Genomic DNA, 12,110 nt, shown 5'->3' on the forward strand with positions numbered 1-12,110 from the left:
ACAATTTTAGATGAAAATATACTAAAAACTGGTAGCTGTTTGATGATCAGAGAACAAAACATACATATCAGAATCAAAATTTAAAAACGAAAAAGACAAAGCAATTTTCTTTATGAGGCAAATCCAGAAAAGTCTTACCAGCGATAGGATCCATGGCTTCCCTATTGCTTGGAGAATACGAACTCTGCGAAGAAGAAAGCCCGCCAGTAGAACTGCTAGTAAAGTGCATGTTTGATCTACGGGCCCGAGGACCTCCTAGCCCCCGACCAGGGTGAAACATTCTACGGACGTGTCGAACACCACTCGATTCATCGTAACTCACAAGTTAAGAAAATAAGCCAAATGTCTCGTGGAAATAAATACAAGCTTAATCTTTTCTAGATGGGCAAACAGATTCCTCTAAAATGGCTTTTGGCACTTGAGTGAAATGTCCTGTCCTGTTTTTCAATTACAACTCAAACGCAGAATAAACCATGCTGCTACATTCTGCTTGAAACCAGTAAAGAATGAAATGTTGGCATTTAAATACAGGATCACCTCTCACTCTGGACTTCGAGCAGCCTCCCAGAAGGGAGACAAGGATGTGGCTGACCGGCAGAGACTTATCATCAGGTTCAGATACTTTCTTCCATAAGAAATGTCTAACTCTCACTACTTCCAGACAATAGCATGAAAAATAAAGCAGTGGATTGTAGCATCAGAATCTGTAGACACAAGTGACAAATGAGCTACTTACTAAAAGCAGGTTTAAAGTTTCTTAGCCTGTTTTCTCGCTCTTTGGTTCATATCTGTGGGACGATTTAAGTCCAGGAGCAGAGAACCCTAACCCTATCTTGGCTTCCTTTGGGGGAATTCTTGGTAAGAGAGTGCGTAAGAAGTCAGTCTTTAGACTCTTCCTGAATTTCCGCAAACCCTAGACTTTCCTGGTCTGAAGGGCTTTCATCTATCAAATGACAGAGTTGGCCTATATCACCTAAAAGATCCTTTCTCATGCTAAACTCCTATTACTCCACACTCATGATGATGAGGGCTTTTAGAAACATTTCAATCAAAAATGGTAAAAACTTAAAGCCCCTACAAATGACTCGTTCACTCATAGGGAAGGCCTTCTCCCTAGATTCAGGGCTAAATCCAGTCCAAGGTGGATGGAGCTTTGTAATACTGGGTTTACAAGCAAGGAAAACTAGATTTAATCAGTAAGCTTTTGTATGGGAAGAATGGTTTTTACATTTTAAAATTCATTAAAACTTTTATTTTAAAATGTAAAAAGCACTCAGCTCACAGGCTATACAGACACAGGTGGTATGACCAAATCAAGCACGGACTCTGAATCTTTTTATGCCATGGACACTCTGACAGCCCAGCAAAGCCTATGAACCCTTCTCACAATAATGTTTTAAAATGCATAAAAGAAAACACATAATGTTAAGAAAACCAATTATTGGGTTAAGAACTTCTGCCCTAGACAAAGCTGGTTAAATGGAGTGCTATAATTAAGACACATGGTTACAACTTGGTTTTTCAAAAGAAATGAATCATTTTGGGTAAATTAAGTTTTCTGGTAAAGTGCTAACCCTTTAAATTCACCTAGGTTGTTTATATTTGATCATCTGTTTCTTTCTCAAAATAGGAGACTGAATCAAGCATCTCCTGAGCTTATTTCTCTATAAGATTAATAAATCAAAGTCTTAGATGTTTTTCTGTCCACCAAATCTTCAGGTTGATTGTTGCCATCAGATTCTTGGACTCATGAAAATCATTTAAAACACTCCATCTATTTGATGATCACAACAAACCACTGGTACCTTCTCTGGTCAGCCTGTATCCACTTTTCTAATTGATTAGCATTAAATTTATTCACTGATTGTAATCTTACTATTACATGGATTTGTGCGAAGAGGTTTCAGAGAGGGCTTACTTTAAGGCTTCATCCTCATACTCCAGTTACACTCTGGGAACATAAAACTATGATCCAATTTTCTCTATTTTCTATTTTCTCTCTTAAGTTAGGAGAAAACTCCAGGTATGAGCAAAATTAAGGACAAGATCACAGGATTATAGAGTTGGACCTGGAAAGGATCCAGAAGCCATATATTCCAACTCTTGTATCTTACAAATGAGGAAACTGAGGCACACAGTAGTTATGTGTTGGTAAAAGTCACATAGGCAGTAAATGGCAGAACCAAGGTTTATCTTCAGGTTGGCTCAGCCCCAAAGCACTGCTGTTTCCCTTTAAAACCTCCTGCCAAATACGGACATCAAAGGTATCGTTAGAAGAACTGGACTCACAACCAGAGGGTCTAGGTTCAAGTTGTAGCACTGCTCATCAGTTACTGTGGAACCTTAATCTCACAAGGCCTCAGTTTCTTCACTTGTAAAAAGGAAGGGGAGAGAGTTGGATGACATGATCTCTAAGGTCCTTCCCAGCTCTAAATCCATGGTGCTAAGGATCAACTTTCTCATGACATTTTTTCTGTAATGACATCTCATATTCTGAACTGGCTCACAGGTTAAGGGAGGTTGGCTAGGCAGGAAGAGAGATGATAAAAACAAATTTAAGACACTAACTTCCTCAGGAGTGAGCCTTATAACTATAGAAAAAACTTCTGCTACATTCATTTCAGAACCACATGTTTATTCCTGAGTGGAATGTATGCTCCTTGGGGGAAGGGACTCTTTTTCATTTCTTTTCTATCTCCAGTGCCCCCCAGAGTAGGCAAACCTTTTGGTTTGGGTTATTGCTATAAGCTTATCTTTCAGTGAAAGTGAAAAAATGAATGACAGAGTTAGTCAGAAAAAATATTTTTCCACTCATGAATTAGCTTATGTTCTGAGGGGATGCTGAGCTGTTGTAGAAGCCTGAGGTTTGATTGGGCGGCACTCTGAATCATTATTAGGAAATGACAAAACAGCCAGCCTATCTTTAACTGTGCTCAAACTCAGAGGGCAGAGTATTTGATTCACTAGCAGGCATCACCAAAATAGACTGGCCTCATTGGCATCTTTTGGGACAGATTATGTTGAAGAGAAAAAAAAAGTTCTGCCACCTCATGATTTACTGTTTTTTTTTTTAATGACCTATAGCTAGTTTTCCAAAGTCTTGTCTGACTTTCAAACTAACACAAAATGATCTTCAGACAGCCCGCATGGTTCAATTCATTGCCTTTGCTCAGAAAAATATTAACGCTGAGTTGGAGCACCCTCTTTTTTTTTTTTTTTGCTAAGAAACAATTAAATAAAACCCAATCCAGGTACCAATCAATGTATTACTGGGCTTCCCATTTCAAGCTGTGGATAGATTTTTATTTTCTAAGGTACGCATAACTTTCTTCTACTTGCATCTTTCACCAGTTAGGTTAGAATCCCTAGCTATCAAGGGGATGGCTTCTAAAGTATGCCAATTCTGTTCTGCTACATGTGTATATCCAGCACTCCATCTGCATCACACAGTTTTTTCTGCCTCACATACATGCAGTGACACTCACCCTCCCTGTGGTTTGGTTTTCTCGTTTCAAAATGGGAATAACGTTGTGACTAACCTCTTGCAAACCTAAAGAGCTTCACCTCTCTCCATCTCTTATCATCTACGTCTCCACTGCAGGTGGCCCTCTGCTTTACCTGCCGCTGCTCCACATGTCTCCATTCCACTCCCATTTATATACTTCCTTGTCTTGTCTGTAATTGTTTTTTCAGACATCACCAATATGAATTCCAAGTGCCTCTTTCCTTCTGCTGAAAGAGCTAACAATGAGAGTGTGCTGGGTAATCCTTAGCTCTTCCAGTTTTCTTTGTTATTTTCCTTGGCAGTGGATTCCCAGGTTGTGCTGCTTAACCTCATTCCTCCCCTCCCCTCCACTTACTTCCCTTCCCCCTTGCCATATTTAGGTTTGGCCTCCTTCTGCATGCTTGGAATTCCTGAAAGTCTGGTTTCCAGGGCCATGGGATAACTGAGGTGTTACTGCAGTGCGCTAGTTGTCTAGTATCAGAGAGGAGACTGGTTTTAATAAAACATATTGGTCATAACAGTTGTTATTTATCATCCAGAGAAGATCAATTTTCAAAGAAATGAAATGTTCACAGTCTTGGTTAATGGGTGACATGGGACCTTTAGTTCTACCCAAGGAGGTTAGCCCAGTTATCCCATGACATATTCCATATGGAATGGCCAGATGATTAAAGCTCTGTCTATGTATGACATGCCATCTGATTTCTGAATAATGTTGAAAGCAGGAGGACTAATATGCACTGAGGTCCATCTTTAAAAGAGTTTTGTTTTTTCTTTCCATTGTGAATAAACAGTTTGGAAATTCAGTCTTTTCTCTGATTGGCTTTTTAGATAATCAATACGGTAGTAGCCAGAGCCCAGAGTGACCCATGCCATTCCTTCCTTTGCTGGCACGTAAAAGGATATTAAATCTCTAGGGGCTCTGTGTTCAAGTGTGAGATGAGCTGCAAAGTCATCTGTGACATGATTGGGATCTCCACCAGGTAATGCCGCACAGATCGGACAAATCTGCAACGAAAGCAGAAGAACAGGTTTAAGGAAATAGCTATTTAACAACAGATACATGCGCCAATGAGAACCAAAATGTGGATTTAAGAACATACTAGCTAGTCATCAATGATCACATTCTAACTTACGTAGCAAACAAAACACGACAAAGAGCACAACTGAAACATCCTGAAGAGGTATTCTGGCTCTCAGTGTCTGAGCCCTCTGATATCACTGCTAGCTTCAGAGGAACTTGGGTATGAAGAAGGGGAGGTTTAAATCCCAGCAAAGACCCAGATTGGTGCTGGACACACCTGCCTACATGGCCATTGGAAGATCCTGGAAAGTATCTGCTCACAGATTTACCCATTTACATCTGATGCTTTTCACACCAGCAAGGCCAGAGCTAGATCCAGAGACCCCTCCCTAGAGAGCAACCGTATGGACCTGGACAAGAGGCCAGGCCAGTATTAAAATGTGAATGTGGAGTCTGAAGTAATTTAAATGCAGGGAGGGAAAATAAATAAGGTTTTCCCAGGGAAAAGGAACACAAATATACACTGTAAACTCCTGTAGGGTAAATAAGATGAACTGAACCAAAGTTCAGTGATACCAGCTGTTAAGAAAATGTTCTTCAGAGAGGAAAAGGCACACAGACATAAGAATAAAAATACAAGAAATGTTCCTCTAAGGTACAAGTGCTAGGGAGTCAGAATCTAGACCAACAGGCAAAGAGTTTAGAGTCCAAAGCTCTCTGACTCAGAGTGCAGGGAGTTTGGGGGAAAAGGCTTTCATATAAGGTCAAAGAATAAGGGTCTGAGAAGCAAAAAGGACCTAGAAGGCAGAGCCAGGGATGCCCATTGAGCTGGGAGGAGAGAGACTGAATCAGAAACCCAGAGGGGCAGGAGGGCTCAGAGCCACAACACAACCTGTATTGTGAAGCCTGTGAAGAGCTGAGCCTTCCTGACCTTTCTATGGCTGGGGATACCCTTCAGGTGAGATACCTATTCACTGCAATGAGCCCCAGAATGTTACAGTGCCTTCTTAATGAGAGCCACTTTCCAAAGTGCTTTGCTCAACAATCCAAACAGGAAAACCAAATGGATGAAGAATTTCTATCATCCAGAGAGAGAGTGGGATGGAGAGCCCACTGAATACCATGAGTATGAAGCAGAGAACTGGTTGGTCTTTATTTAGGAAAACAAATGGCTTTTTCAGCAACCCCAATCTGCTTCCCTGAACAAAATCCCACCTTTGAAACACCAATACTCTTCTAGTGATGCTTGACTGCTATGAATTGTGGAACACCAATCTCCAAAGAATTTGAATTGTAGGTGACACCAAGGACAATGCTAAAGACATGATGGGCACAGGCCCACAGAAAGTAGCAAAGATATCCTTCAGACCAGTCATGTATCAAGAATGAGGAAAAAAAGATTGGCAGCCCCAGGGCTACACTGGTACCCACAAAATAAGGCTTGTTGGGGAGATCCCCCAACAAGAATTTATTGAAGAACACAAAGAAAAGTCCCACACATGATTCCCATGGATGAGCTGCAAATAGGATTGTGACAGTTGACATTTTATCTATTTTTGTAACAAAAGTCTGATTATGTTTATTTGGTGATGAAACCTCTTCTAGAACTAAAGATGGCCAATTGACAAGGTTTAAATAGGGTGGCAGGGTCCTTCCCTGATATCAGTGCACTGCTCTGCCTTCCTCTCCTCTTGCCAAGCAGCTGGCATTTTATAGACCGCTGTCAGGTTTGCAGAGTATTTCATATGCCTTGTCTTATTTGATCCTCAGAACCACCTTGTGAGAAAGGTACTTAATAAAATAGTGCAGCACAATATGAGACAGAGGTGTCAGACACACAGCCCACAAATGCAGCTAAACCAGATGAAGATGTAATTGGGAAAGAGTTAACAAGATAAATTTAAAAAAAATGCGGATAAGACCACATTTCAAAACTAAGTCAATAGGTGGCCCCCAGGGCTCCTTCCACATGGTTTGGTGGCCATGGTTCTATCTGAGTTTGACACCAGAGAACACAGATTCAAAACTGTTACCTGGGGGACCATGGGCAAGTCCTTTAAAACTTCTCTTGGCCTCAGATTCCACACAGGTAAATTGAGAGGGATGAGCCCCCCTTCAGTTTTAAATATCTGATTCTATAAGTTAATTCCAAGAAGGTCAAACAGAAGCTAGGAAGTATTGAAAGTAGGCTTCAAATGACTGGAAAGAGAGCCTCTGTCAATGAGATCGGGTGTTCTGTTATGGAGTCAGTTATCAGTGAAGGCTGTCCTTATGATGACAGGACACAGAGGCTTTGGGGGCTCAGAAACCACCCAGTTTGACTTGGAGGCTCAAATCTCTGTAAGCCTGAAGGGAGCATACGGCACGATTTGGTTTCAGTTCAATGCAACAAGTGTTAATTGTCTGCTGTGTGCAAAGCTTTAGGAAGCTAGATGGCCAAGTGGATGCCAAACCTAGGGTCAGGAAAACTCCTCATCCTCAGACACTTCCTAGCTGTGTGACCCTGGGCAAGTCACTTAACCCTGCTTGCCTCAGTTTCCTCATCTACAAAATGAGCTGGAGAAGAAAATGCAAATCACTCCAGTATCTCTGCCAATAAAACCTCCAAAAGGGTCACAAAGAGTCGGACAGGTCTGAAACATGACTAAATCACAAGTGTGCCCAGCATGGTGCCAAGCCCTGGGGGCAGAAAAGAGTGCCTACCTCGGATGCCTCTCCATCCTATTGCAACCAGGACAGTGCCTCTTGTCTTGTTTTTTCCTATTATACCAGCTGCCAGCACTAGCTGTACTGTGCTAAGATGGACAAGACAAGACCTAAGAAGAAGGGGGTGGGGAGAAGATAGCTCAGATTCTTGAGGCACAGTATTCCCTTTTGCCATGATTCTAGCTTTTCTCAAGTCTGATTTTGCGGTGACTCTGGATGTGTACATAAGGCTGGAATGCAAGCTTGCAAAGACATCCTGTCTTTTCAGTGGGGTACACATCAAGTGGAAAGGTCCACCGTAAGAAAAGCTGCTGCTATTTCAACCAAAGAAGTAATCAGAAGCGTTTATGAAGCACCTACCAGGGGTCAAACAATGTCTTGGTGCCACAGGTATAGAAACAAAAATGAAAAGACCTGAACACCAAAGGGCGTAATCTGGAAACTGTAAACAAGTTGGTTTTTTTGATAACTGTAATTCAATAAGATTAGTTCCTTAGTGGTTATGTATGTATTCCTAAGTATTTTATGCTAAGCATTTAAAAATATTCTGAGAAGGGCTCCATAGGCTACCAAAGGGTCCAGAACACACAAAAAAGTTTAAAAATAAAGAGCTCCCTTGAAAACTCAGCTACAGGGGAAAGCAGCATATATACATGTAAGTAAGTGTATACAAAGTAATCTGGGTGCAAGGAATGAGAATCTAGTGGGGTACAGGAAAGGCCATATACAGTGTTATCCATATCATTTCTCTCTGTATCCCAAATCAGAAGGGATTAACCCATCATACTTGGCTTATCCCTAATTACATAGGACCCCTATGTAGACAGGAGCCAAAAAAGCTAAAGTGCTCTTAGGTACATTAAGGAGCAAGGAGACTGCAATCTGGAGCTCTGCATTCAGTTTGGGGGGGCCACATTTATATGCTGAAGAGTACCCAAAGGATGACAACCAAAGTTATTCCCAGCACTGGAGTCATGTCACACAAGGACCAGTTGAAGGAACTGTAGATATTTAATTTAGCTCTGGTGTAAGCTCCTAACAACTGGAGCTGCCCAAGAGTGCAACGGGTGTCCTGATGTACCAACAATTTCCTTTCCATTGGAAGTCTTCAAGAAGCTGCATGATCACTTGCCTGTGATGATAACAGGAACTCAACTTTTGTGTCATGGAACATTTCTGGCAGTCTGGTGGGACCTAATGCTACTGTGATCTGTAGCCTAAATTCTGAATTGAAGGAAATGCTAAATTTCAGTGAGAGCTCAGGAAAAATAAATACATAATTTTCCCCCCTTGGGTTAAGAACCCTTTATAAAGAGAGCATATTTTTAAAGGTATGGGATGGATTACGAGGCCACTGAGATCTCTCAGAACTTCAAAATTCTATTATTTTTGTGATATGGCCTTCAACTACCAAAATCATAGGATCACCTATTCAGCCCTGAAAGAGACTTGAGAGAATATGCAGTCACTTTACAGATGGGGAAGCTGACGGCCAGCGAGGGTGAATAGCCTGCCCACGTTCCCCTGGGTGGTGAAGGAGCAGGGTTGGGGTGGGACTTCTCACAGAATGAATGGGGCACAGGAGAGTGGACACACAGAGAAAGACATTTCTGTGGTTTGTGCTCCTTAAGTGAGGAAAAAAACAAATGGTGGGACCTGAGGGGCTTGGAGGATCAGTGTTTCAATCTACTGATTGGGGAATTGTTTTAAGTCGGCGATGCAATTAGCTCAGAGCAACCCCTCCAAACTAAAAGAGGTGCATTTGAACAGTAAATATTAATATTCTCTCCCTTCCCATATCTGTCAAGAGGCACTCAAACCCATCTCCTGGGGAAACAGGGTTGGAAGCAGTCACAGATGTTTGTTTGTTCATTAATGGAAAGTCTTTAACATGTCCTGGGAGCACTCTCGCCAGTGTCAGCGACTATAGAACGATAGAATCTTCCCTTTGAACCCCGGGCTCGTGGGCTCTGCTCTCCACCTGGGCCCTGATCACATGCTGCCCTGGGACTCACAGCCGTCCAGCACTCAGTGTCACCTCCTCAGCTAGACTGCAATAACAAGTTTCTTGAGGGCAGGGAATGTTTCATACTTCTCTGTATCTCCTACGATGCTTACCACAGGGAAAAGGACATAACAAGTGATCAGGGTTTGACAGAGAAAAAAAAGGTAAGTGTTTGGAGTCTCGGCTTCCTTATCATTCTGATCTAAAAACCTGACCTAACTTCACAATTTCCATCAACTTTGTGATCAGCAAAATCACTTGGGGAGGCTCATCCATTTTCAAAAATGGCTGTTATTCCCCTCCTTCTAAACTGACCTCTGTGTTCTCCTTTACCCCAGGTCAGCAGCAGAGGTCACACTTGGCATCTTCCTCTCACCTATCTCGTCCCTTCCCTCTCTTCTTCTTTAGAAATAACATCTGTGAGTTGTCTTAAGGAAGCACATTCCAAGAGCAGCAGCTGAATACCACAGCCCAAGAGTCAGGGAGTTTTCAGAAGTGCTATGTTAACATCTTGGCCGCTGTTTTAAAGGCCAGGGATACAGAGGCCCAGGTGGTGCAAAAGCAGTGGCTTCTAAGCATAAACAGTGCTTGAGAGTACATGTCTGTGGGTTAATAGGTGAAGAATGAGAAGAATAGATTCATAAATATTTATCTTTCTTAAAAAAGAAAACCAGAAACAAAAAACAACAACCAAAAAACCTTGTTGTATATTCAAGTCATTATGATAGTGAGCATCCAATACATGGCAAAGCCCTGGTACAATGTTCTAGGTGGGAGTGATTCTTTCTATTTAACTCATTTTGCATACAATGCCTAGCACCATGACAGAAGCAAACCAAAGGCAACTTGGTATAGTGAAAAAACAATGAAGCAGGAAGCCCTGGGTTTCCATGCCACCTCTGGCATTGCCCACTTGACTGACCCTGGCCACTTCACTCTGTCTTTGGAGGGCCTCAGTTTCCTCATCTATAAAATGAAGACTAGATGGCTTCTGAAGTTCCTCCCAACTCTAAGTCTACAAAAGAAAAGTCAATTCATTCAAGTCATTCATTCATTTAACCACCATTTATCAAGATGCTGCTATGTGTGAGGTAACTGTGTTGGGCTTTGTTAGAAGGATAATTAAGACATGGTCCCTGACTTCAAATTTACAATCTAGCAGGAAGGATATGATAGACAGATACACACATACACACACACACACGCACATACACACACACGCACACACACACACACACACACACACACACACTCCGTTGCTGTTCAGTCATGTCCAATTCTTGCTGACCCCATCTGGGAATGATTTTTGGCAAAGATACTAAGTGCTTTGCCATTTCTTTCTCCAGCGCATTTTCCAGATGAGGAACTGAGGCAAATAGGGTTAAGTGACTTGCCCAGGGTCACACAACTTTACTATCTTACTTACTGTATCTGAGGCTAGATTTGGGAAAAAAAAAAAAGGAATCTTTGAGATCATCAGCTCAATGGGACACTGTTGAGTCACTGTAAGGAGTCAATCTCATTAAATGAATCTGTATAACAAATAAGTGAATCTACCTTTTGAAGACTCAATAATTTCTTACTGCTATTGTGATTCATAAAACATCAATTCATTTGCCACTATCAGTAGATATTAATAATACAATTGTCCTTTGACTTTATTTTCTGTGTCTGAGGCCAGATTTGAACTCAAGTCTTCATGATTCCAGGCCCAGTTTTCCATCCATTGCACCACCTAGATGTCCCATTGATATATGCAGGCCAATACATAATATTATACAATTGCTATTGTGAAAAGTAGGACATAATAACTACAAAAGAGGTGCAAAGTGTTACCTAAGTTCAGAGGAAGAAAAGATTATTTTTGAGGGTGAAGCCCTTTCATGACAGTTGCATGTAGGAGATGGCATGTAAGCTGGGTCTTGAAAGGTAGGCAGGATTTCAAAATATGCAGACAGGGCATTCTAGGGAAGTGTGAGCAAAGGCAGAGAAGTAAGAAGTACTCAGTATGTACAGCAGACATGAGACATACAACTGAGTAGGCTGGGATCAAGGAGATCCCTAGAAAGAGGGATCATGGTGAGCTAAGGCTTATTTCTACTGTTAAGCTTAATTATTTGTTTGGTTTAAATTACTTTGCTTTCAATAAAGACATGAATATATATTAGCACATGGAATTGTTTGAATCGTGAGACTTTGGATTTCATGTTTCCCATCTCTTTTCAGAAGAGGGAGTCACACTACACCAGCACCTTCTTATCTGGTCACCTATAATCAAGAAACATCACTACAGTTCTGTTGGTTTCTACCTAACAAAGGAAGAAGCAGAAGGCTGATAAATAAACTGTTGCCTTGGCTGGATTCTTGCTGTGGATTGGCACATGCACTGTGGCCCCACTTTGGTGACTGGCATGCTAGCCCTCTACTCATCCTTTGACATTCCTGACAAAGGTCACTTCAAAATTTCTACCAAGAACTCCTCAAAACATGGTAATGGGCACTACTGTCAGCATTTTGTCGTGTTGACATGCACGTGCCACAAAGCAAATGAAACAAGGTTCTTCCCAGGTGTATTCTAAGAACATTTCAGAATGCAAGAGGTAGGAGAGTTATAAGATCTCGGACCATATATGTACAAGCTTTGCCTCTGGGGTGGAAAGATGAGAGGAAACTGCTAGGCTGAGTGCAGTGATCAGAACAGCAATGGCAGGCAGGAACAGGCCATGTTTGGTGGTGCTCCATGCCTCCCTTCATCCCAAGAGAGGGGAGGTCAGCTGTCTACCACAACCCATTTGCTAAGAGGGAGGCCAGGACATGAAGACAGCAGCTCCTGCGTGTCTGGGTTCAGTGACCAAGTCAGGTGGTGATGG

The 12,110-nt window shown here is 41.8% G+C and overlaps 1 protein-coding gene across 1 annotated transcript in view; it reads right to left on the reverse strand.

Moving 5' to 3' along the window:
- The window catches only part of KCMF1 (potassium channel modulatory factor 1), a 116,719-nt gene that overhangs the window by 8,478 nt on the left and 96,131 nt on the right, over positions 1-12,110 (reverse strand). The window contains exons 4-5 of the mRNA XM_072637639.1: positions 4,412-4,513; positions 139-313 (exon numbers count right to left, since the gene is read on the reverse strand). Of these exons, the coding sequence (XP_072493740.1) occupies positions 139-313; positions 4,412-4,513 (277 nt within the window). The remainder of the gene's footprint in view (positions 1-138; positions 314-4,411; positions 4,514-12,110) is intronic.

Source organism: Notamacropus eugenii, chromosome 1 (genome assembly GCF_028372415.1).
Source record: "Notamacropus eugenii isolate mMacEug1 chromosome 1, mMacEug1.pri_v2, whole genome shotgun sequence".
Classification (NCBI taxonomy): Eukaryota; Metazoa; Chordata; class Mammalia; order Diprotodontia; family Macropodidae; genus Notamacropus; species Notamacropus eugenii.